Genomic DNA, 21,017 nt, shown 5'->3' on the forward strand with positions numbered 1-21,017 from the left:
TTTGCTACCTCTCCTGGTCTTCCTGGTTCACTTCGTTCCTTCCTCGTAAGGCACGTCCAGCGTATCTTCTTTAAGCTGTGCGACTACCCATTCTGCCTGCTGGCTGAAAAAATTGCCCACACGCAGTTTTTTTACATCAAATTCCTGGAGAGAAAGGCGCGTTTCCCTGGGTCCTGGTACTCGACACCCACACCACGACTGCTAAATGTGGAACTGGCTCAACTTGGAACGACTCTGCGTCCTTTGTTGCTTAGGTAGGTACCTACGCTACCTCGGTGTAGGTAGGTACCTAGGCACTTAAAACTGGCCCTTCATGTAGAAACTTTTGTTCGAACCATGAAGCTTCAACCAGGAGCACTAGATTCATCCTCAATCCTTTCATAGATTTGTTGATGCCCTTTTATGGCTGTATCATACTGATCAAATGACCTGGTCCAGTACTTTATCAATCAACCCATAGTGCTGACATTGGTAAAGCCTATAGTCCAGCAGACATCCGTGCCATAGTTTGTTGGTTGTGACAACCATTAGGTGGGTTGACAGTGATTGCATGTCTGTTTTCCAGCTTGCTTACTTGCGAATGTACCTGACGTACAGTCTGGTGCGGGTCGCCGTTCCTTCCTTCTTAAACTGGAAGTGGGCATTATTTTGCTGCCACGAGGGGCAGTCTCCTGCAATCTGTTTCTATCCTTATGTACCTAGGTACCCTACCTTACATTGCCTCACCCTAGGTTATCATGTTGACTCCTAACGGGATACAAATGGCAGACAAACTTTTGCTCTTTTCACGGTGATTTACACACTTGAGGAGGTATTGGGTCTGCGGTACTATCGTAAAAAGTAGATACGTTTTGTACTCCCATTTTCTTGCAGTTATCAAAAAGCATACCCCGGACTTTCATCGAGAAGCGCCTGGGTTTGTGTCCCGGAATGTCAGTCAGGTCGTCCATGCCCATGGACTGGAAGTGTGTAACAGCTTCTATGCACTGCGGCTTTCTACTGTTGTTGTTTCGGCTTTCCCTATGGCTAAATTAGACATCAACCTTTTCAAAATGGAGGCATGCGAGCTGCCTGTCCCTAACAAATTGTATTCTATGCGTGTTACGCAGCAAGCTACATAGGTATGTAGATATGAAGTGTTTCACAGCTTATTTTGGGCAGCGCAGTGTGGCGAACCAAGGTCTTTTCTAAGTTCTGGGTAGACCAAGCAACTTGTTGCCAAATCAACTACGCAAAGCCCACGGCGGCGCATCAAAAGTCATACTTACATTACACGAGGTACGGAGCGCTGATTCCAGGTACTCGTGCCCTTTGATAAGTTCGACACAAAGAGTAGTTGCTGTCCAGAACTACGTGGTACTAGCTACCAACAAGTTGATAGCAGAGCACATCCGGGCTGTGCAATTGTAGTACAGTAGGTGTGCAATTTTATTGCAATCACCAAGGCGGGGGGTTGACCCTGTTGGGTTGCAATATTTTTGCACAGGTGCTATAGTTAAAATTCAAACGCGCAAGATACCGCAAATTGAGTTGACAGTGTTAACGCGTTATATTTAGGCATGTCGGGGCGAGGATCGCACAAAAAATTAAAGCAAAATATAATGATCCGGCCCAGGCTCGAACTGAGGACCTACAGTGGTAACGTTGCACAGTTATCTGTACAGTGTTAGACTGTTGTGATAGACCAACTACACCACCGGACCATCTGAATTGTTGAAATACCTCGCACAGTACGCACCCAAGGACGCAACAAGGAAGTCGCGACTGATCGTTGGATCAGGAAGGAGCAGCTGTCGCGTTAGATAATCAGATAGATCTTGTCATCACATGACAGCGAGCGCTGAGTCAGCGTTAGGAGCAGGATAAAAGAGCTTCCGCGCTCTTTTGGCTAGATAACGTTACTCAACCCAATACATGGCTCTCCTACCCCATAATTCAGGCTGCACGTGTTCGTTGGTGTGCGTCAGCAACAACGAAGCGCCATCAGTACTGAGATACCCGCCACGAAATACTTTGTATGCATAGTCTTGTCAAACAATCGAACTTAGACAGTATAATGCATATGTCTACCACTATGTTATTGGCTGCACGGAAACTGGGTATCAATTATAGCAAGTAAACGAGCCTTTGGAGTATAGTAGGATATAGAGAGAGCCTTATATACATATGAGAGAGACTAAAGCAGCGAAAGACCAGCAGCGTCATCACTATAATAATGCCAGGGCAACTAACTACGATGGTAAAAAAAAAAAAAAAAAAAAAAAAAAAAAAAAAAAAAAAAAAAATAGAAAAGGATGGAAGTCCAACAGCTGAAACACATTCTGTCTTATATAACAAGAGTCAGCACCAAGCGTGGGATTCTCAGTGGTGGCTAGGGGCAGCAAAGGATGATTAGGTGGATGTCACGATTCGCCCAGCTTGGGCTAAAACCGGCGGCGGCAGCCAAGAGAAGAATCGAAGAAGACGGAAGCTTGGGAGGAGTAGGGAAGGTAAGGTAAGATAAATGATGTAGTGCTAATGGAAGAGTACAATGCGGGCGCAGACTTCGGTCTTGCTGGACAATACATACAGGACTGGGCGGCCACTCCGTCTTGATCACCGCGGGCTCTTTGCCATACAGCGATCGATAACGCGAGCGCAACCGAGGGCATAAACACGGTTCGCCCAGCGATGGATCTCGTTCCCCACCTCAGCAGGTACCAAACTGAAGCCTGCTGCCGTAGAGTACCGGACATCATCTCAACTGCGGTGCACCCCGTCGACCTCATTTGCCCAGTGAGGTTTCCAGAGCGGTTATCACTGGTATTGCCTTGATTGGGGCGCTCATTTCCGGGGCCGTCGGGCTGGAACATTCGTACAGTGAGCCCCGTCTCCGACATAACGATACCATAGCGTTTGATATCTTGGAGCGGGTCGCCGCTATCTCCGGCGTCCAATGTCGGCTCCACAAGCTGTTGTCAAGCCGGCGAGGCAAAGAAGCTGGTCAAACACGAGCCCCAAGTAAGGACAGAGCCGTCCCTCACAAAAAAGACATGTTGAATGTGATGCAAACTCACATGCGAGCTTAGGCAGCCTCAGAACTTGTAGTTGGGAATGCGAGCTAGATAAAGGTCCCAAAAAAGTCAGGGACCGGGGGCGGAGTGCGGCGCCATCGCCCACGTTCCCTTCCCATTCCCTTATCGTCAGCCCTTGGCCGCTTTGCAAGGTGATGCCTCGCCGACGACTTGGATGTCTGAACGTTGTGTGAAAAATTAGTTGTGATAGCTATGTGGGCAAATGGGAGTATCACTTACACCTGCCATGGGCCGCCAGGGGTCGCTGAAATGAGTTACACCAGCCCCCAGGCGACGCATTAGGTCCCCGTAGGCATGTATCCAAGGTAGTTAGGTAGGCAGAAGACTAGGTAAAGTGGTACGTAAGGGACTAGGTATAGCACTGCCTCGAATATTTTCGCATTAGTCTGGGCGAAGGCTTCAAGCGTGCCCCGAAACCTTTTTGGGCAAAGTTATATAATACATATCAAGGGTGGCTTCTATATCAATGAGCATATCGCCATCATGCAAGAAAATCGTCCCATACACATGATTCTTTTTCTCCATCCCAGGTTTCCCATTTTAATCCGATACAAGCTGGCTTCTCAATCCCAGCATCGTCGTCATCTATCACAATAGACATGACCATCAAGGTTGGACCGAAAAGAAGCAGAGGAAAAAAAAAGTCTGTTTCTCTCAAAAAAAGAAAAAAAAAAGCATCTTTATTCGCCCTTCTTGGCCTTGGCGCTGGCGCTCGACTTGACGCGCTTGGCGACAGGGCGGTGGATGTGGTGGTCGGGAATCCACTTGGCGTCAAAGTCGGCACCGCTGGCGGCGCCGGCAGACTCGTTGCCGGACAGGGGCTCGGCGGCCTCAACCTTGACGACCTTCTTGGGCTGGGCCCTGGGGCGCTTGGCCTGAGGGAATAGAGCCTCGATCCAGGTCTTGTAGACAAAGTACAGGGTACCGGCGAAAGCGGCGCTCAGGACGAGGTACAAGAAGATGCTGTGCAGGAGATAATGTCAGCGACTTGTGTTTCCGTAGCCATGGTTGATTCCTAAACTCACATCTGGGGGTCAAAGAAGCTGGTGGGGGGCTCGACGATGCTGGCCTTGTCAGTGTGAGCGGGGACCTGGAAGGTCTGGCCCTTGGCGTTGATGACGATGGCGAGCAGCTCGACGACGACGTCGCGGGGCTGCATGTCGAGGGCAAAGCTGTACGTGACTGAGCGCTTCTCGCCGGCCGGGATCTCGACGTCATACTTGACGGTCGTCAGGTTGCGGATGATGGCGTCGCTGACGGGGGCGCCCTCGGCCAGGCCATCGGGGTTGGTCAACGCGCCGGTGACGAGGGCCAAGCGCAAGGGGTCGGCCTCGTTATTGGTCAAGTCAATGACAGCCTTGGTTGGGCGACCATTGACGAGCTTGACGCCAAAAATGTCGGCGTCAGGGAACGTTGTGGCGACGTCGAGCTTGAGCTGCGGCTCTGCGGGCGTCTGAGGCTCGGCTGCGCCCTGCGGGGTGACGAACGGTTCGTGTCAGTATTGCAGGTTATAAATGGTGTTTTGAGTTTGGATGTGGAGTGAAAAATTCAGTAGCTCAGTCATGAAATCATGCAACCAGAAAGCTCAAGGGAGGATGCTCGATGCAGAGTCAAGCAAGGCTAAAGACATCGTATTCAAGTACACGTACCTCAGCTTGGGCAAAGACGCCCATGAGCTGGAAGGCCAGCATGGCAAGACCAGTGAGTTTAAGAGAAACCATTTTGTAGCAGCCGGCGAGTTGGGTTGAGGGGACGGGGAGGAATTTGCTGTTGCAGCAGAGTGGGCTGGGAGAGCAAATTGCTTATAGCAGAAAGGTTGTTAGAGAAAAGAGCTTTATTGTCGCAGAAGCTTCAACCGTTGATATTCGTGGCCAGTTCAATTGGGGTCCACATAATCAAGGCACGTGCGTTGGCAGGGATTCTCCATGATAGGACGAAAGCTACCCCAGTTTGCCCAGGTTTACGTGACTTTCTTCTGATTGCTCGGAGTTTTTTCTTCATCGAGTTGGTATTCGTTCGTAATTGCATTGATGTAATTTGTTTCCCCCCTTTGTTTCCTATTATTTAACATTCAATCTTGAATTTTATATTAATGAATGATTATCATCATCACTGTCGTGTCTTAAAGGCCAATCGAACCGGAACATCGGGCTTGACGGCCGTAAATGCATTCCGTGCACGTTCGGGAACCTCGGTGGTCTTGCGCCCCTTTTCATCGACAACTCCAAAGTCGAACATGGTCACAAACATGGTGACTATTATCATCACTTCGAGTTTGGCGAAACGCATTCCCGGACAAGGACTGTAATTGGTTGAAGAATTCAAGATTTCAGCACGTAATCATCTTAAATTGACCCGTCATGCTCAATTGGGATGAATATCACATTGGTGATTTACTTACTGTCTCCCCAAACCCCATCCCATGTATGGCGGGTCGTTGCCTCCCTCGTAACGCGCAGGGTCCCACCTTGCCGGCTCAGGATAATGCTCTTTGTTCATGTGCATATCATCGACGCTGTAGACGACATAGGACCCCTTGGGCACGATCTCGCCTGACGAGCCGAGCGAGACGTCTTGCCCGGAGATGTTTCGGCGGAACACGGATCCCGTCGAGTGCAGACGGATTGTTTCTCGGAGGCAGAGTCGGACAGAAGCGAGCTCGTTCTCCCACTGCTCCAAGTTCAGGTTGCGAATGACATCGACGGGCGCTTGAGACGGCGAGGTGCGATACTTGGCGACCACGGCGTCTACTTCCTGCTGCACGCGAATGTACCAGCTCGGCGTCAAGGCGAGGTATACCAGGATCCAGGCGGTGTTGATGCCCGTGTTGATCTGGCCTGCAAACAGGGCACTGAGAGTAAACTATGGGTGGTGGTCAGCATTAACGGTCCCCGCGAATCTGGAAAACCCGTTCACAAAGTACGGCAATGGGGCTGACTGCATTTCCACTCACCCTCAAGATACCTGTCATATCCTCCCCCTTGTCAATAAGATATTGGAACGCATCGTCAACCTTCTTGCCCGTCTTCTTCCTCTCGTTTACAATTGTGCTAAAGTTCCAGTACAACATGGCTCCAGCCCCCATCCTCCGCAGGTGGTTCAGGGTGGGTAGCCAGGGGATCACTAGCCTGATGGGGGACGATGAGCGTTCCGTTATCTCGAAATATCTCAGAGTCTTGCGCAAAAGTGCTGGGTCGCTAGCGATCTCGGTTGCGCCGAACGTGCGCATGGTCATCCGGTAGATGATCTGGTTCATGTCTTCAAAGGTGTCTATGATGCCCTCGCCGGTACCGCCGGCTGCTTTTATGGCCGACTCGAGACCTTCGTGCACGTCGCTTACGAGGTCGTCGAGGTTTCGACCAAAGTTTTGGCCCTTGAGGAGGTGCGCCATGGTACGGTTGAAAGAGCCATTGAAATCTGGGTCCTCGCTGAGGGGCTTGCCATCGACTGCCTCAATGGATGGAGAAGATTGGATAAATGCCGCGACTCTTATGGCGTGAATGCAGTATTAGAATTGAAAGTTGAAGAATCACGGAGCTCGAAGGGAGTATTCGACTGCATGCATCATTCGCTTCTCTTCTCTTCTCACTTCTCTTTCAGATTTTTCTTCTTACTTACCCAGCTGCCAAGTCCAATCCCTTACTATCAAAAAATGCCTTACGGCTTTCCTCCTTCGATACGCCGATTATATGGAGCTTGCCGATGTAGAAGCTAAAGTTGCCAGTCTTAGACGCGGCCGCAGCCTCGGTGAAGAAGTCGGCCCGGTCCAAGAAGAAGCGCCAGGAGCCAAAGATGGGCCACTCGTATGTTTTGAGCAGCTCCGGCGCCGACGAGGGGAGCGGTGGCCTAGATGCCATGTTTCTGAGCCACAGCGCAAAAAAGCTCAAAATTAGCACCAAGATGCCGGTTCCGCGCCATTCTTGGAATGTTGATAGGTTCGAAACGGTGGCATGCAAAATGCTGGCGTTGTCGGCCACGCCAGTCATGTTTGTTCCTGCTTAGCTCGCCATGGTTGTGCTGTTGATGGCTAGCGACTAGCCAATCCTCATCTGAGCTTGTTTGGATAGTTTCGTTTATTTTGTTTTCTGGTCTACTAGAACGACAATACCCCAACATCTAACAAGTATCTACAGTAGGTTACGTCTCTTATGGGGTATCCCGGATATTAATTACCGGCACGCACTGGCAAAACTGGGCCCTGCACTTTATTATAGGCTGACACAATATTTCATGAATGACTTTAACCGACATGCTGACAGTATGCAACCATTGCTCTACTCTACGGAATATGCCGCCATGATAGTTGGCAGCACCTTTGCTGCATACCGTTCCGTTCATCTTCGCTTGGCATTCAATTCCAGTGAGACCTAAGAACTCCCAGCCAATAGGTATCCCGGAAATAGACCTTGTCAAGCGCTCATGGAACGCAGTTCGGAGCAACTAAAGGTCTAAAATTCGCCCTGCTCCGTATCAAGATCCTATTGCTTACACTACGCACTCATATCAAGAAAAGCTTCTTCAACAAATAAGGATGCGCCGAGAGATAGCCAATTGAGGGGTTCATGTCGCACAAGGCAGCAATAGAAATGACATGGTATCTATAAATTTTTAGGTAATGAGAATTTGTCGCTCCACGAAAGCCTTCTACTTTTGCGGACGTTCTCCTGGCGCAGCTGGTCCGCTATTGTCAACGCCCTCCCAACTGCTATGGTCCCAACCGCACTGGCCATCCATAGCATCTCGTGACTGCCCCTTCTCAGCCAGGCCCTTGATGTCGCTCCAGTACTCAAGCTTTCTCACCTCTTCATCGGCGTGTTTAAGTGCGGCATCGAGGCTGGCCACTTTGTCTCCTTCGTCATTGCCGGCCTCCTTGTCCTTGCCAGTCTTGTTTTTGGCACTCTCTTCTGCAGCACGATCACGCAGCTCAGCCAAACGCGCGACGAGTGCGCGACGCGAAGCCTGGAAGACAAAAAATGCCATTATATCGTGCATCTTTTCGTCCAGGCGATCCAGGTCGTCGTCGCCACCGTTTGACAAGAACTTCTCCACAGCCTCAATTTTCTCCCTGTCGATCCGACAAACGCGCAGTACAGCCAGCAGCGTGTCCACGTCTCTAATCTCTAGGTTGGATACCCCACCGACGGTGGCTATCTCAGTTGCAAGCGCAGCAGTTCGTGAAGCGACGCTGGCATGACTGATGATGCTCTCCCGCTTGCTGCTCGGCCGGCTTTCGACATCCTTGGCCGCGGCGGCTACAGCGGCCTCGTGGGTCGACCTGACGGTGAAATAGTCGGGCTGCAACAGCTCGCCGCCATTAGCGTCCCGCATCACTTCCTTCTTGACCCGCCGGCGTATCCATGCTCTCCTCCGGACGAAAGAGTTCCACCACTTAGGTCCGTGCCAGGAAAACTTTCTGTAGAATGCAAATGAATACTCCCAGCCGTCCTTGTCCGTTCCCTCTTCGTGATTGACCCGCCACTCAGGCCAGGCCCAGGTCCATGATGGGTCGGGAACTTGGGCGGTATGGATGTTGGTTGGGCTCGGTTTATGTGCTACGTTGGTCCATGGTGGCGGATCGAGGTTCCCTAACGCTTTTGATGCAAAGAGGGGTATGCCACAACAGAGTGCGCCGCGCTCGTTTTCGTAGAGTGTGTCAATCGCTTCAGTATCTACTGCCCTGGTGATGCTCGATCTCTCGGGTTGTGGGGCATCTGGGCCAGGTCTTTCGAAAGGCGTTGGCTCTACGTCAGGAGTCATTGGCGTTAGCTATGTGATTCTGATTGGATGTTGTGCACACCTAATATAACTTGGGTATATACAAGTTGACTTTGCTTACGCTGTACATGTATGGCCGGCTCTTTCGCGACGTTGGCGCTACTGTTTGATTCTGTTATTGGCAACTTTGATACTCGACTAGTATTTGATTGCCCTGACCGTCTGCGAGATGAGGAAGAGGATGAAGTCTGAGAACCGCTATGCTGCTTCCCAACAAGCGGCTCCGTCGTGGGCACACGCTCCGAAGGCCCAACACCTGATTCGAAACTTTCCCCTCTCGGAGTAGTCTCGTTACTATGCTTGGTGCCACTACTATTCGTAGTATTCTTTGGGTCGTTGGGTGCTGTATCGTCGTCCGAGACTAGCGTAATCTCATGATCGTAGTCGCTATCTCGCAGCCCTGCGGCACGTCGCGATGTGCGAGGCTTGCGTATTCTCGGTTTCGTCATTCTGTTTTGCTCCTCAGTCCCGCCGACAAAGAAATTCAGACTTTGATCGGTTGCGGGTCCCCTCCCCTCCGGATCCGCAGGTTGTCCGTGTCCTTCTATGGGCGATGATATCACTGCATCACCGCGAAATGGAGGGAGAGATAGGTTGCGAGGAATTGGATTCCGGCGAGTCCCTCAATCAATGTGAAGGTAAAGACAACAAAGATATTAAAGTTTGTAAGAATACAGGTCTTTGTGGAAATAACAAATGCCGTGCGCCGCTGTCTCGTGTTCAGTAACTACAAGCAACGGACGCCGGACGAGCAAGTCGCAACGCCACGTCTGAGGCACGGTCGTTCGTTCCACACTTTGTTGATTAGTCTGATCAAAGTACGGTAATACAAGAAGTAAAAAGGACAGACGGTTTCAATCGATCTCAGGGTGTCGAAACTTGATCGTGGGCCGAGGAGCTGTCATGTCCATTGGACCCATGGTTAAAAAGGCATGCAAGCATCATTAGAAATAATGCCAATGGACAAGGCATTCATACAGGCAATGTTGGAGTTGGATCAGCTGCAAAGCGCTGGAGCTGAAATTTACCACAGGGTGCAAGCATTGCTTGGTTGCACGCTAAAATGCACTGCAGCCCACCTTGCCCACTTGCCTGAACGACAGGGGTTGAACGCGTCGAGCCATCGATGACGTCGGTGTTGCAAGTCGTGGACTGTTGAGTGCATTTGCCGCTGCGCTGTGGGCGGGCGGCATTTTTCTGCCATTGCAATGAGATAAACCCTCGAACCATAGACTACAGAACGGTATTCTTTCAGGTTGGAATTAATAGGTATTTTGTCAAGCAATGCGAGAAAACTATCGACAACTAACATACAATAGTAAATACCTACTGGTTTCAAAATAGTTTAAGACTAATTACTAACAGCAAGATGCGATCGCGTTAGTCTGTATGTTGATAGAAGCCTGTTTACAGGCATACATAAGCTGTTCGTCTTTAATTGACAAACTGAAGCTGGGAAATGTGGGGAGCTTAGCATCAGTGACAAGGCCTTTCCCCGCAACATGACCACAGCATCTACGTCATGAAAACGTACCAAAGCTCTATGGAGGCACGCAGGCGCCCAAACAGGCTACTAGCAATGGGGTGATTGGAGCTCGATGATGTGAAGCTTAAACATTGGTGGCTTTGTGTCTCGTGTTGGCACAGCTTATTACATACCTACCTGTCTGAGCCTTGTTAGATCCATTTGCAGGTACCCACGGAACTGTTCGGGTTCAACCATAAAGCGGCCCATTCCTCCCAACCATTCATCTTTCCTTCCGCTCTTACTTGCATTCCTGTTTCTCCCATACTTCTCTTGACATACTACCCGTCAATCAATCAACATCCGTTCACGACAACAAACCTCGAAACCGAAATATCACCTTATAGCCAGTCACCATGTCCAAGTCACGCGTCCCCATGATGCTCGGTGTTGCCGGCGTGAGCGGCGTCGGTTACTACCTTTACCAGGCTGGAGGAAGCCCCAAGGTCGCCGAGAAGGAGTTTGAGAGTACGTTTTGATTTGCACCCAACATTTCCGACAAGCCGGGCAACTGAAACTGACATAGCACAACCTCATTAACAGAGGACATCCACTCTGCTTCGGCTAAGCTGAAGAGTGAGCTCCCTGGACGGGGCTCTGAGGCTCAAAAGGAGGCCGAGAAGCTGGGTGCCCAGGCCGGCGCTAAGTTCGACAGTGCTGTAAGTAAACATTCATCGTAGTCGCCACTTTCGCATTCTTGCTGTTCGCAAGGCAATACAAGCCAGCTACCCTCGATGGCTCGATTTGCAAACACGACGATTCCCAAAAACAACATATTTTACCTGAGAGGCTTGGAATGCTAACACATAAACTAAAATATCAGGTCGCCAACGCAAAGAGCGAGGCCGCAAAGCTCAAGGCCGAGTCGGAAGCCTACGCCAAGGAGGCCAAGGCTGGTGCGATGAAGAAGGTCGACGAGTTCGACAAGAAGGTTGAGGACGGTGCCGCAAAGGCCAAGAGTGGTGTTTCCAGCTGGTTCGGCGGGAAATAAAAAAGCGTTATTCCGTTATTTTAACTTTATGACAGCCTCGCATGGAAACAAACCAGCCCGTCATAATATGGTTGATTGCGACGGCCAGCTTTTTGTTATGCCTGCATTTTACCTTGTAATCTCAAGCTGATAATCGGTGTCATTGGGGTCGGTGTTTATTTGATAGGGAGCACTTATGGCAAATTCAATTACACTTTCATCGAATGAAACATGCAATGTTGATGTGTCCACAGGTGTCCCACGCCGCTCAATCCTGTGCCCTTGTCAGTCAATGTTATTGACATGACCATTTGCAGCGCTCGAGCTACTTAGCCGTGAATATACTCTCGATTTGCTCACGTTAAAGAACTGATTAAGAGTTACTTTTTCCGACAGAAGAAGAGCTTACTCCGTAGAAAAGACGCAGATCCAATCGTAGCAAGCATCGGTGCAGAAGTGAATGTTTTGCAGCATAATGCAGCTTGGCAAGCGGAGGAGAAAACTGCTCCGCTAGAGCACTCACAGGGTGGGGCGCCTACATGGAGTGGAGAACATCGGTGCGGCAGGCAAATGGCGTCGGATTGAAGCTTTGAAAATCGCAGGCAGACAATCGCGTCCAACGTCTGATCATCTACGTTAACCTTGTCATGTACAAAATTGCCATCGCCGCGACAAGTCGCCAGTAACAACGCACCAAAGCGTGAATCGCGAAAAAAAACAGTACCTTACCGGCTGGGCTAGTACCCGACAAAACTTCGACAAGATGTCGAACCAGTCCTTCCTTAGCCAAGCAGCCCCCGAAAATTACGTCGCAGGTCTCGGTCGTGGTGCCACTGGCTTCACGACGCGATCCGACCTGGGACCGGCACGCGAGGGACCAAGTGAAGATCAAATAAAGGAAGCAGTTGCCAAGAGGTCTGCACAGCTCGGCCTAACAGGCGATAAGAAAGGAAAGAAGGACGAAGCCAAAGATGTGGACGACGGCAGGTATCAAGACCCGGATAACGAGACGGGCTTGTTCTCTGGTGGCATATACGATAAGGACGACGAGGAGGCCGATAGGATATGGAAGGAAGTCGATGATAAGATGGCAAAGCGTCGTCAGAAGCAAAGGTAGGTTTTCTCCCGTTCCATACTGCATCCGCCCAGTCGCCTCCCTCCCCCTTCTGGCGCCTGACGCTCACGATGAGAGCGGCTGAACCAAACAGAGTACCAACCAGCGTCTTCTGATTCACAGGGAGGCCCGTGAGAAAGCCGAGCGGGAAGAATACGAACGCAAGAACCCCAAGATTCAACAGCAGTTCTCCGACCTCAAGCGAGCGCTGGGGAGCGTCACGGACGAGGAATGGGCGACACTACCCGAAGCCAAAGATTTTACTGGCAAGAACAAGCGGGCCAGAACCGCAGCCCACCAGAGATTCTATGCCGTGCCAGATAGCGTGCTGGCAGCCGCCCGCGACTCATCAGAGATGACGACGACGGTCAACGACGATGGTGGCGCCTCTACAGCTGGTGACGGGACCATGACCAATTTCGCAAAGATTGGTGCGGCCCAGAACAAGGTGCTGCAGTCTCGACTAGACCAGGCATCGCAAGCAAGTGGCATGGCTAGCTCCCTGGGGACATCGACCAGCGTGGACCCCAAAGGCTACTTGACATCTCTTGGAAAGTTGGAGTCCGCGGAACAGGTCAGTGTGGGAGATGTCGACTTTGCGCGGAAGCTGCTCAAGTCGGCCACCGAGTCAAATCCTACAAACGCGCCGGGTTGGATTGCAGCCGCACGAGTGGAGGAGCTCGCGGGCAAGTTCGTCGCCGCGCGCAACATATTAGCACGCGGGTGCAAACACTGTCCTAAAAGCGAAGATTTGTGGCTGGAGAACATTAGACTCAATGAAGGACGCAACGCCAAGATTATTGCCGCGGATGCTATCAAGGCCAATATGCGATCAGTCAGGTTGTGGGTCGAGGCCATGAAGCTCGAGTCGGATCCCATGTCAAAGAAGAGGGTCATACGACGTGCTCTGGACCATATTCCCGAGTCCGAGGCGCTATGGAAGGAGGCAGTGAACTTGGAGGATGACCAGGACAACGCTCGTCTGCTGCTTGCCAAGGCGACAGAGCTGATCCCTGCCTCCATCGACCTGTGGTTGGCGCTCGCCCGACTTGAGACCGTCGACGGAGCCAAGGCGGTATTGAACAAGGCGCGCAAGGCCATTCCAACATCGCATGAAATCTGGATTGCGGCTGCTAGACTACAAGAGCAGATTGGATCAGACCCGAATGGTATTGTCATGCAAAAGGCCGTCGCAAAGCTCGCAGAGCTTGGAGCCATGCCGAAGCGAGAAGAATGGATTGGCGAGGCAGAAAAGTGCGAGGAAGAAGGCGCCGTTATCACGTGCAACAATATCATACGGGAGACGCTAGGATGGGGATTGGACGAGGATGACGATCGCAAAGACACGTGGATGGAGGATGCCAGGGCCAGCATAAACAGGGAAAAGTACGCTACAGCCCGAGCAATCTACGCATATGCTCTCAGGGTGTTCGTGAACAGCAAAACTCTATGGTTGGCTGCCGTGGATCTAGAGAGGAATCATGGCACCAAGGAGGCATTGTGGCAGGTTCTCGAAAAAGCAGTCGAGGCCTGCCCCCACAGCGAAGTGCTCTGGATGATGTTGGCAAAGGAGAGGCTTCTGGCTGGGCAGCTCAACGAGGCGCGCCTGGTTCTTGGCCGGGCTTTCCAGCAGAACCCCAACAACGAGGACATTTGGCTCGCTGCTGTGAAGCTCGAGGCGGACCACAACGAGATCGACGAGGCGCGGCGGTTGCTCACAGTGGCGCGGCAAAATGCGCCTACAGATCGCGTCTGGATGCGCAGCGTGGCATTCGAGCGGCAGTTGGACAACAAGGATGCTGCACTGGAGCTGGTACAGGAGGCCTTGCAGCTTTTCCCAGCGGCACCTAAGCTGTGGATGATGAAGGGGCAGATTTATGAGGATATGGGTCAGGTACCACAGGCCAGGGAGGCGTATGGCACGGGTGTCAAGGCGGTGCCGTCTTCGGTTCCGCTCTGGCTTCTCTACTCACGGCTTGAGGAGCGCAACAAAAATGTGGTCAAGGCTCGCAGTGTTCTGGACCGAGCGCGGCAGGCAGTTCCCAAGTCTCCGGAGCTGTGGTGCGAGCTTATCCGGGTGGAGCGGCGGGCTGGCAACACAACGCAAGCCAAGAACCTCATGGCGACGGCGCTACGGCAGATGCCACGCAGCGGGCTGCTGTGGAGCGAGCGTATCTGGCACCTCGAAGAGCGGACCAAGCGCAAGCCGCTCTCGCTCGAGGCCATCAAGCAGGTCGAAACGGACCCGCAACTCTTCGTCTCAGTCGCGCGCATCTTCTGGGGCGAGCGTAAGCTGGACCGGGCGCAGACGTGGTTCGAGAAGGCGTTACTGCTCGACGGGGACGTTGGTGACTCTTGGGCCTGGTACTACAAATTTTTGCTACAGCACGGGACCGAGGAGAAGCGAGCAGATGTGGTCGCCAAGTGCGTCGCCGTCGACCCGCGACACGGCGAGCACTGGCAGCCTGTTGCCAAGGACCCTAAGAACGCGAAGAAGAGCGTCGAGGAGATCCTCATACTTGTTGCTGCGTCTCTGGGGACAAGATAAAAGTCCCGCGTTGCATGAGTTTTTAAATGCATGTATGAACATTGATACTAGACTTGTTTTTGTTACTCTATTCTCGCGATTATACCTAGTTACAAGGAAGAGCATGGCCACGTGGACAGCGAACAATAAACTCACGCATTCGGACAAATGAGAATCTTTACCGAGAGTTACAACAAGAAATATTGCCGTGACTTTGTAGACCGAGTCGACCAACTTTGATCCAGCTTGGGTTGCACACAATGCAACGCGACGCTCTCGTGGGTTCTAATATCAGGCCGGTCTCCAAGGTCGAACCCGTCCCGAGACATGCATCTAAGGGGGACCCACAGCGAACAGCCCCCGACTACTCGTCGAACCTCGGTACCACGGAGCGGCCGGGATCTTGCAACTTAGTCAAGGAACACGGATATTGCAACCTCCTGCAACTATGCAATATATACATGTCGCAATGTCATGTGAAAAGACAATTTAAATCTCACTCAGGTGAACCCTGGCATCGGGCTTGTAATTAGAGCCCGCTCTCAACCGAACAAACGTCGATCATCCGATGGGGAAAAGCTGCAAAGTACTTTGTAAATCTGTGGGATGTGGGCAATGAATTTGTTGATTGAGAAGTGTGTCATGAAGTTCGAAGCAAGGGTTCATTGGTACTATTTTTGTTATTATTTCGGATGATGGTCTCGAAATGTCGGTGACACGTCACTTCAAGTACATAGTACAGCTCCTATAGGTACGCGTTCAAGTCTCCTTGGGTTGCCCAGGCATTAAGCTAAGCTGCTCTTTTTTTTATTATGATTGGGCCCATAGGTAAATAATATGTAATACGCCTTCATTAATGATCATCGGAAATGGGTTGATCAACAGCAAGGATCCAGTCTTGCCGATGATGAAACAAACCTTCCTCGAAACGGACGACCACTGACAGATCTTGTGGTGCCGATGGAAGTGGGGAACATCCCAATGAGTTATCTATCAACTTACCTACCGTGGTATTCAGACGCTTTGAAGTTTGGTAGTAAAGGTTTCCTGGTTCATCCCGACTCATCCCTTTCCCACTTCGACTTGTTGGGGAAGATCATCGTTATCATTCGAATCAAGACAAAAAATTTATCACAGATTCAATCCCTAATTTGACAAGTCATGGTCAGCGGATGCTAAGCGAAAGCCAATCTACAAGATCCAAGGTCTTTTGTGTTTTTTTTTTTTTTTTACCAAATGGACGTTAAGTTTCGGGCATGTCGGAAATTGTGATGCACGCTTTTATTTTCCTTGATTTTCCTTCTTTTTGTACTCCGTAGACACAAATAGTTAAGTTTTTTCCTTCAAACAAAGAGCTATCCAATTATTCCGACGGTACGTCAGCTGCCCACGAAATGCCTCTTTTGTTCCAGTACTACATAGTAAGGAATCATGACCAAATTAAGCTCAGCAAAAACGACGTAATGACAGACACAGGTCAAGTACCAGGATTAATAATAGACGAAATAGCTCAAGACAACAAAGAGAATAAAAAAGAAAAAGAAGGTTTGGCTCATGGTAACATGCAAAGAGTAAGAAAATAAATTCAATTTGCTGGGGGGAAATACTTCTGAGCCCCTCAACTCCAAAACACTCCTGATGGCAAGGCAAGCTAGTCAGCTAGCGCCCCTTAAAACAAGGGTATACATGCCTTGTTGAACCTGCCAGGAAATATCAACCCAAACTTAAAACAGAGTCAACTCCTTGCGCCATACCTCCCTAAAGATACATAGAAAAGAAAAAGGAAAAAAAAACCGGGAAGCTAAATCAAGGAACAAACTCTAACGGCGCATCGTGTCCCACTCATTCATTGCCACTCCCCAAGCCTTCTTGAGAGCAAAGTTCTCAAAGCCAGAGTTTGAATACGACCACTTGTAGTCGTAGATGTCCTTTGTCTTCCAGGCCTCATCCCAGCCGCTCATGTCCCACTCGCCCTCTGACTGTTCGTTGTGAATGTCGCTCTGGGCGCCGCGCTCGTTCATGCCGAGCCCGTTGCGGTAGGTCCACTGCACGACGATGCGCTGCTGCACGCTGTAAACTACGAGCTCCCCGGCCTTTGCCATCTCGTTCATGGCCAGGTCCACCGGCATGTCTAGGTTGACGCTCGTCCTGATCAGGAGCTTGGCCGCCCCGCGCAGGCTGATCAGGTAGCCCGTGGTGCACACCATGCCCCCTGCTCTGTACACCACCCGCTGCCGCTGCAGGGGTTCGTCCATGCCGATGTCGTTGAAGCGAAACCCGTTGTTTGGGCCCCAGGGGTCGTCGTACACCCGGAAGGACGTCGACGCCGGGTCGCGCCTGTCGAAGCAGTGCCCGATGGTCAGGACGTCCCACAGCCCCGTCCGCGCCGCCCAGGGATCCTCCGGGTCGGCGGGCAAGGGGTCGACGTACTGGTTCTCTTCGTCGTAGTTCTCGTAGATGTCTTTGGCGTGGGTTCGGGCGCGCTTGTCATCGCGTTCTTCTGCTGCCGACGTCTCGTTGTTGAAAGTAGGCTGCCGAAGGATGTCCGGGTTGTCCTGGACCAGCAGCTCGCGGAACGGCTTGTTCAGAACGCCCATCTGCTGCCGGATGTAGACGTCCCAGGCAGCATCGGACTCGAGGATGAGCAGGGCAGGGATGCGATTCCGGAGCTGGTACTGCCAGACGTTTGCGTGGGCGCGCCAGCAGCCAATCTCGGACGACTTGAGCAGCCCGGGCTTGCTGGTTGGGGGTAGACCCTGGTCCTTGATGTCTGTGTCGACGACGGCGGGGAAGTTTGTGATTTCGAGGTCGGAAAGGAGGGACTGGATGGCGGCCGAGTCGAAGCGGTCGTGGCGATGCGGGAGGTTCAGGAACTGGATCGAGTGCACGCCCAGCGTGGAGTTTGACGCCGCAAGCCTCAGCTGCTCCTCGGCGTCCTCCTTCTTCTGCTGCAGCAGCTTTTGCCGGTCGGCCTGCGTCTGGGGTTCGGTGACCGTCTTGTCCAGCTTCTGCATGATGGAGGAGATTAGACTCTCCTGGTTGGGGATGTAGATAAATATGTAGAAGAAAAAGGCGAATACGGCCCAGGCGGAGACCACGACTATCCCCGTAGAGCGTCGGGTACTGAAGAGGTTCCGCATGGCGTATTTGTTCATCATCCCAAGTATGGGATGTTGGGTGCTGGTAAAGAAAAGAGGGAAAGAATAGAAGGCAAATCAAGAGAGAGAGAGAGAGTGTGTGTGTATGTGTGTTGTGTAAGAAGTAGCTATAACTTGATTAGGTCGGTACCTTGGGTATATGAGAGGACAAAGGAATACCGCAAGTCTTGGGCTATATCTTCTGACTTGGTTAAAACCACTTTGTTGTACACCGAGCACCGGGCTTGATCGATGACTTCAATGATCGACAAAGAAAAAAGATTATAAGTCCACGAGAGAAGAGAGGACGAGATCAGCAGCATAGGCTAAGGAAGGAGCCGACGTGGTGTATTAGTACCCGTAGTCTGCCCATGTTTAAGTTCAGCATATGATGCTTATCCCATCCCTTCGCCTCCACTCCCTCCCACCCCTGAGCCCGCACTGCAACGCGTTTTAATCAGGGTCGGGAATGGAACAGAGAGCTGAGTTTAAAAAAATATAAAAATAAATGCAGAAATAAAATATGAAAAAAAAAAACCCCTCATGTTTTGCCCCCTGCTCTTTACTTCCCTCCTTCTCCCAATCGCTGTTATGCATTTTTGCGACACAGAAAACATATCACAATCTCCATCTAGAACCAGAAGAGAGGTATTTTTTTTTTTTTCAGCTGACCTGTGGCTTGTCTCTCGTATCTGTAAGAATCCTTTGAAAAATGTCTCTAGGCCACGATTGGCCAAAAATTGAGTCAGGGTATCCAAGGGAGGGTGGTTTTACCACTCTACAAATGTAGTAATCCGTATGGGGCTGGCGGAGCTTGACGATGCCATTTATTTGGTGAAACCGACCTGAAAGAGTTTGTTTTAAAAGAGCGAGAGCAATTACGTGGTAATATGCTAAAACGAGCAAAACGCCAAAAGCTTACACCTGTTCCATCAAGGACATTGTAGCATACCACGTATATACATGCGCGTACTTACTAGTGGCATGGCGATAGAAGCTTGAGTAAGTAGCGGATGAGAGAGTTAGGAGGAGACGAACAAAAAAAAAAAAAAAAAAAAAAAAAAAACTCGCGTTTATTTCCCCACCAAGGAGTTTTTATCTACTGGTTCATTGTTGTATCATCCATAGTGTTATTATTATTATTATTCATTTATTTTTGTCTCTCAAAATCCTCATTCGAAAAGTCAAACTCCGTGCAACGTGAAATAGGAGGGAGAGAAAGACAACTTGATCAACTAAATAACGAAGGGCCGGTAATCAGAGACATGGCTACCCATTGATATGCTGTTGGTGATCTCATTCGCAATCTGAGCAGGCCCGTCACGGTGGAGGCTGTGTCAAGGGCTGTCCCAAGGGAGAGGCCAGCCAATCCCATCTCTTAATCATCCAGCCAGGTACATTTCAGCTCTACTCTGTAAAAAGGAATCTCTGGACAACAAGTTGCGATGACATGAGGCTGAGAACCTATTAGAAAATGGGTAATTATTATGTAGATATTTCTGGAGTACCAACCAGATCAGCTAGGCCCCGCCCCCTCGATCGATTTCCGCTTGTTTGTGGGGGGATAGAATGCTTTTTGAATACCTTACTCAGATAATTGTAGGCAGGCTGTTGGGCGATTATTTCTAGTCTAGGTCTAGATCTTAGATTGAAACAAGCGCACTGCCGCGCTGGAACGAAAGCTGGTCTTTGCAATGCTGCTTCTTTTCGGGGATGCCTTTGGCGGCTACGAATGGGAGCCAGTCTAGATCGAGCCTAGGCGAAGTGGCGTGGAATAAGCAAAATTCACAAAGGGCTAGAACCGATTCATAGGTACCATACCATCCATGTCCCTCTATCCTGTTGTCGGTTCAGTCAGTACTTTTTTCTGGAAGGGTCTGTGTACAACACATCAGAACTAAAAGGTAGGGTTTTGCCTGACGAGGTCATTCAATCTTCATCAGATGAAGACCTACGAGATTTATTAGCAAAGAAATGCCTTGTTTTATTCTCGGATCAGCAGGCGATCAATCGAATCATGCCAAGTTACTTGTTGGTTACCTAAGATGTTCATTCCACTCGTGGACGGGTCTTCGATCCTTAATGCCAAAAAAAAAAGCCCCACCAACAAAATCAAAAGGCTTAAATTGCGGGGTCAAGCGCCAGAGTCGTAGCTGTTGATCCGCTGACAAGATAGGATTGAAGCTTCCACTTGGCGCTACCCGACAAGCTGGATAATATCCACTCATCATGTCTACGTAGTATTTTCAAGCCCAACAAGTATTAGCTTGCAAGTTAGCCAAAGGGAGTTAAATTGACTACCTCGTCGCATTGATACTCCATTTCGGGGAGCGTTGGGTCATCATGGCCTTTTGGCCAACTTTTGGCGGCTGCAACATAATCCTCTACTGGCCGACTCTCAAGTGATCGTGAGAAGACACGTTTACTCCGTACACGGGTATCGAATTGATAGGGAGGTTGGGCCTGAGCAGGTGTGGTGATTACAGAATGTACTCCTCGAGAACTAGAACTAAAACTAGAACTGTGTCTAGAACCAGAACCAGAGTACCCAATAACCTTCCACTCAACTCAACTCTTGGCTTCAGTCATCATTATTTACTCCCTTACTCTTCCACGGAAATCTCAAATCTGCAACTCAACCCTTGGCATATCAGCCACGGCTAGTCTAGAACTATACCCACCCACAGTGTGATTCTGGAATAAAACCTAATCAGCCAGTAAACATCGTCACCTGATATGCAAGGTGCTTCGGTCCGTCTTCTTCCCTGTCCCGGGATGAAACCCGGAATGGCGAGCAACATTCCTCTGAAGGTGTAATGGCTAGGCAGGCTGTCTGGCTGTGTGTGGCTTTTTGAAAAAGTTCCCCTATCATTGGATAATAACCAGAACCTGTAG

The 21,017-nt window shown here is 50.5% G+C and overlaps 6 protein-coding genes across 6 annotated transcripts; 2 read left to right on the forward strand and 4 right to left on the reverse strand.

The window, feature by feature from the left end:
- Positions 1-3,436: 3,436 nt before the first annotated feature.
- PgNI_07628 (uncharacterized protein) lies at positions 3,437-7,195 on the reverse strand. The gene is made up of 6 exons (XM_031127638.1): positions 6,693-7,195; positions 6,028-6,562; positions 5,476-5,936; positions 4,724-5,376; positions 4,100-4,545; positions 3,437-4,037 (listed from the first exon to the last, which is right to left on the reverse strand). Exons 1-4 carry the CDS (start codon positions 7,058-7,060, stop codon positions 5,184-5,186), a joined length of 1,557 nt encoding a protein of 518 aa, XP_030981028.1. The 5' UTR covers positions 7,061-7,195; the 3' UTR covers positions 3,437-4,037; positions 4,100-4,545; positions 4,724-5,183.
- A 469-nt stretch (positions 7,196-7,664) lies between these two features.
- On the reverse strand, positions 7,665-9,298 carry PgNI_07629 (uncharacterized protein; the record flags this gene model as incomplete). The annotated part of the gene is made up of 2 exons (XM_031127639.1): positions 7,665-8,815; positions 8,911-9,298. 2 exons carry the CDS (start codon positions 9,296-9,298, stop codon positions 7,719-7,721), a joined length of 1,485 nt encoding a protein of 494 aa, XP_030981029.1. The 3' UTR covers positions 7,665-7,718.
- A 1,243-nt stretch (positions 9,299-10,541) lies between these two features.
- Positions 10,542-11,576, forward strand: PgNI_07630 (uncharacterized protein). The gene is made up of 3 exons (XM_031127640.1): positions 10,542-10,842; positions 10,918-11,033; positions 11,198-11,576. The coding sequence occupies exons 1-3, from the start codon at positions 10,731-10,733 to the stop codon at positions 11,363-11,365; spliced, it is 396 nt and encodes a 131-aa protein (XP_030981145.1). The 5' UTR covers positions 10,542-10,730; the 3' UTR covers positions 11,366-11,576.
- Positions 11,577-11,909: 333 nt separating this feature from the next.
- On the forward strand, positions 11,910-15,151 carry PgNI_07631 (uncharacterized protein). The gene is made up of 2 exons (XM_031127641.1): positions 11,910-12,457; positions 12,582-15,151. The coding sequence occupies exons 1-2, from the start codon at positions 12,108-12,110 to the stop codon at positions 15,004-15,006; spliced, it is 2,775 nt and encodes a 924-aa protein (XP_030981144.1). The 5' UTR covers positions 11,910-12,107; the 3' UTR covers positions 15,007-15,151.
- Positions 15,152-16,805: 1,654 nt separating this feature from the next.
- PgNI_07632 (uncharacterized protein) lies at positions 16,806-18,125 on the reverse strand (the record flags this gene model as incomplete). Its single annotated transcript, XM_031127642.1, has 1 exon — positions 16,806-18,125. One exon carries the CDS (start codon positions 18,123-18,125, stop codon positions 16,806-16,808), a length of 1,320 nt encoding a protein of 439 aa, XP_030981147.1.
- A 1,557-nt stretch (positions 18,126-19,682) lies between these two features.
- Positions 19,683-20,039, reverse strand: PgNI_07633 (uncharacterized protein; the record flags this gene model as incomplete). Its single annotated transcript, XM_031127643.1, has 2 exons — positions 19,944-20,039; positions 19,683-19,877 (listed from the first exon to the last, which is right to left on the reverse strand). Coding segments are annotated over exons 1-2 (198 nt in total), but the record flags the coding sequence as incomplete, so codon positions are not given.
- Positions 20,040-21,017: the final 978 nt, after the last annotated feature.

The sequence above is a fragment of the Pyricularia grisea genome, assembly GCF_004355905.1.
Source record: "Pyricularia grisea strain NI907 chromosome Unknown Pyricularia_grisea_NI907_Scaffold_4, whole genome shotgun sequence".
Classification (NCBI taxonomy): Eukaryota; Fungi; Ascomycota; class Sordariomycetes; order Magnaporthales; family Pyriculariaceae; genus Pyricularia; species Pyricularia grisea.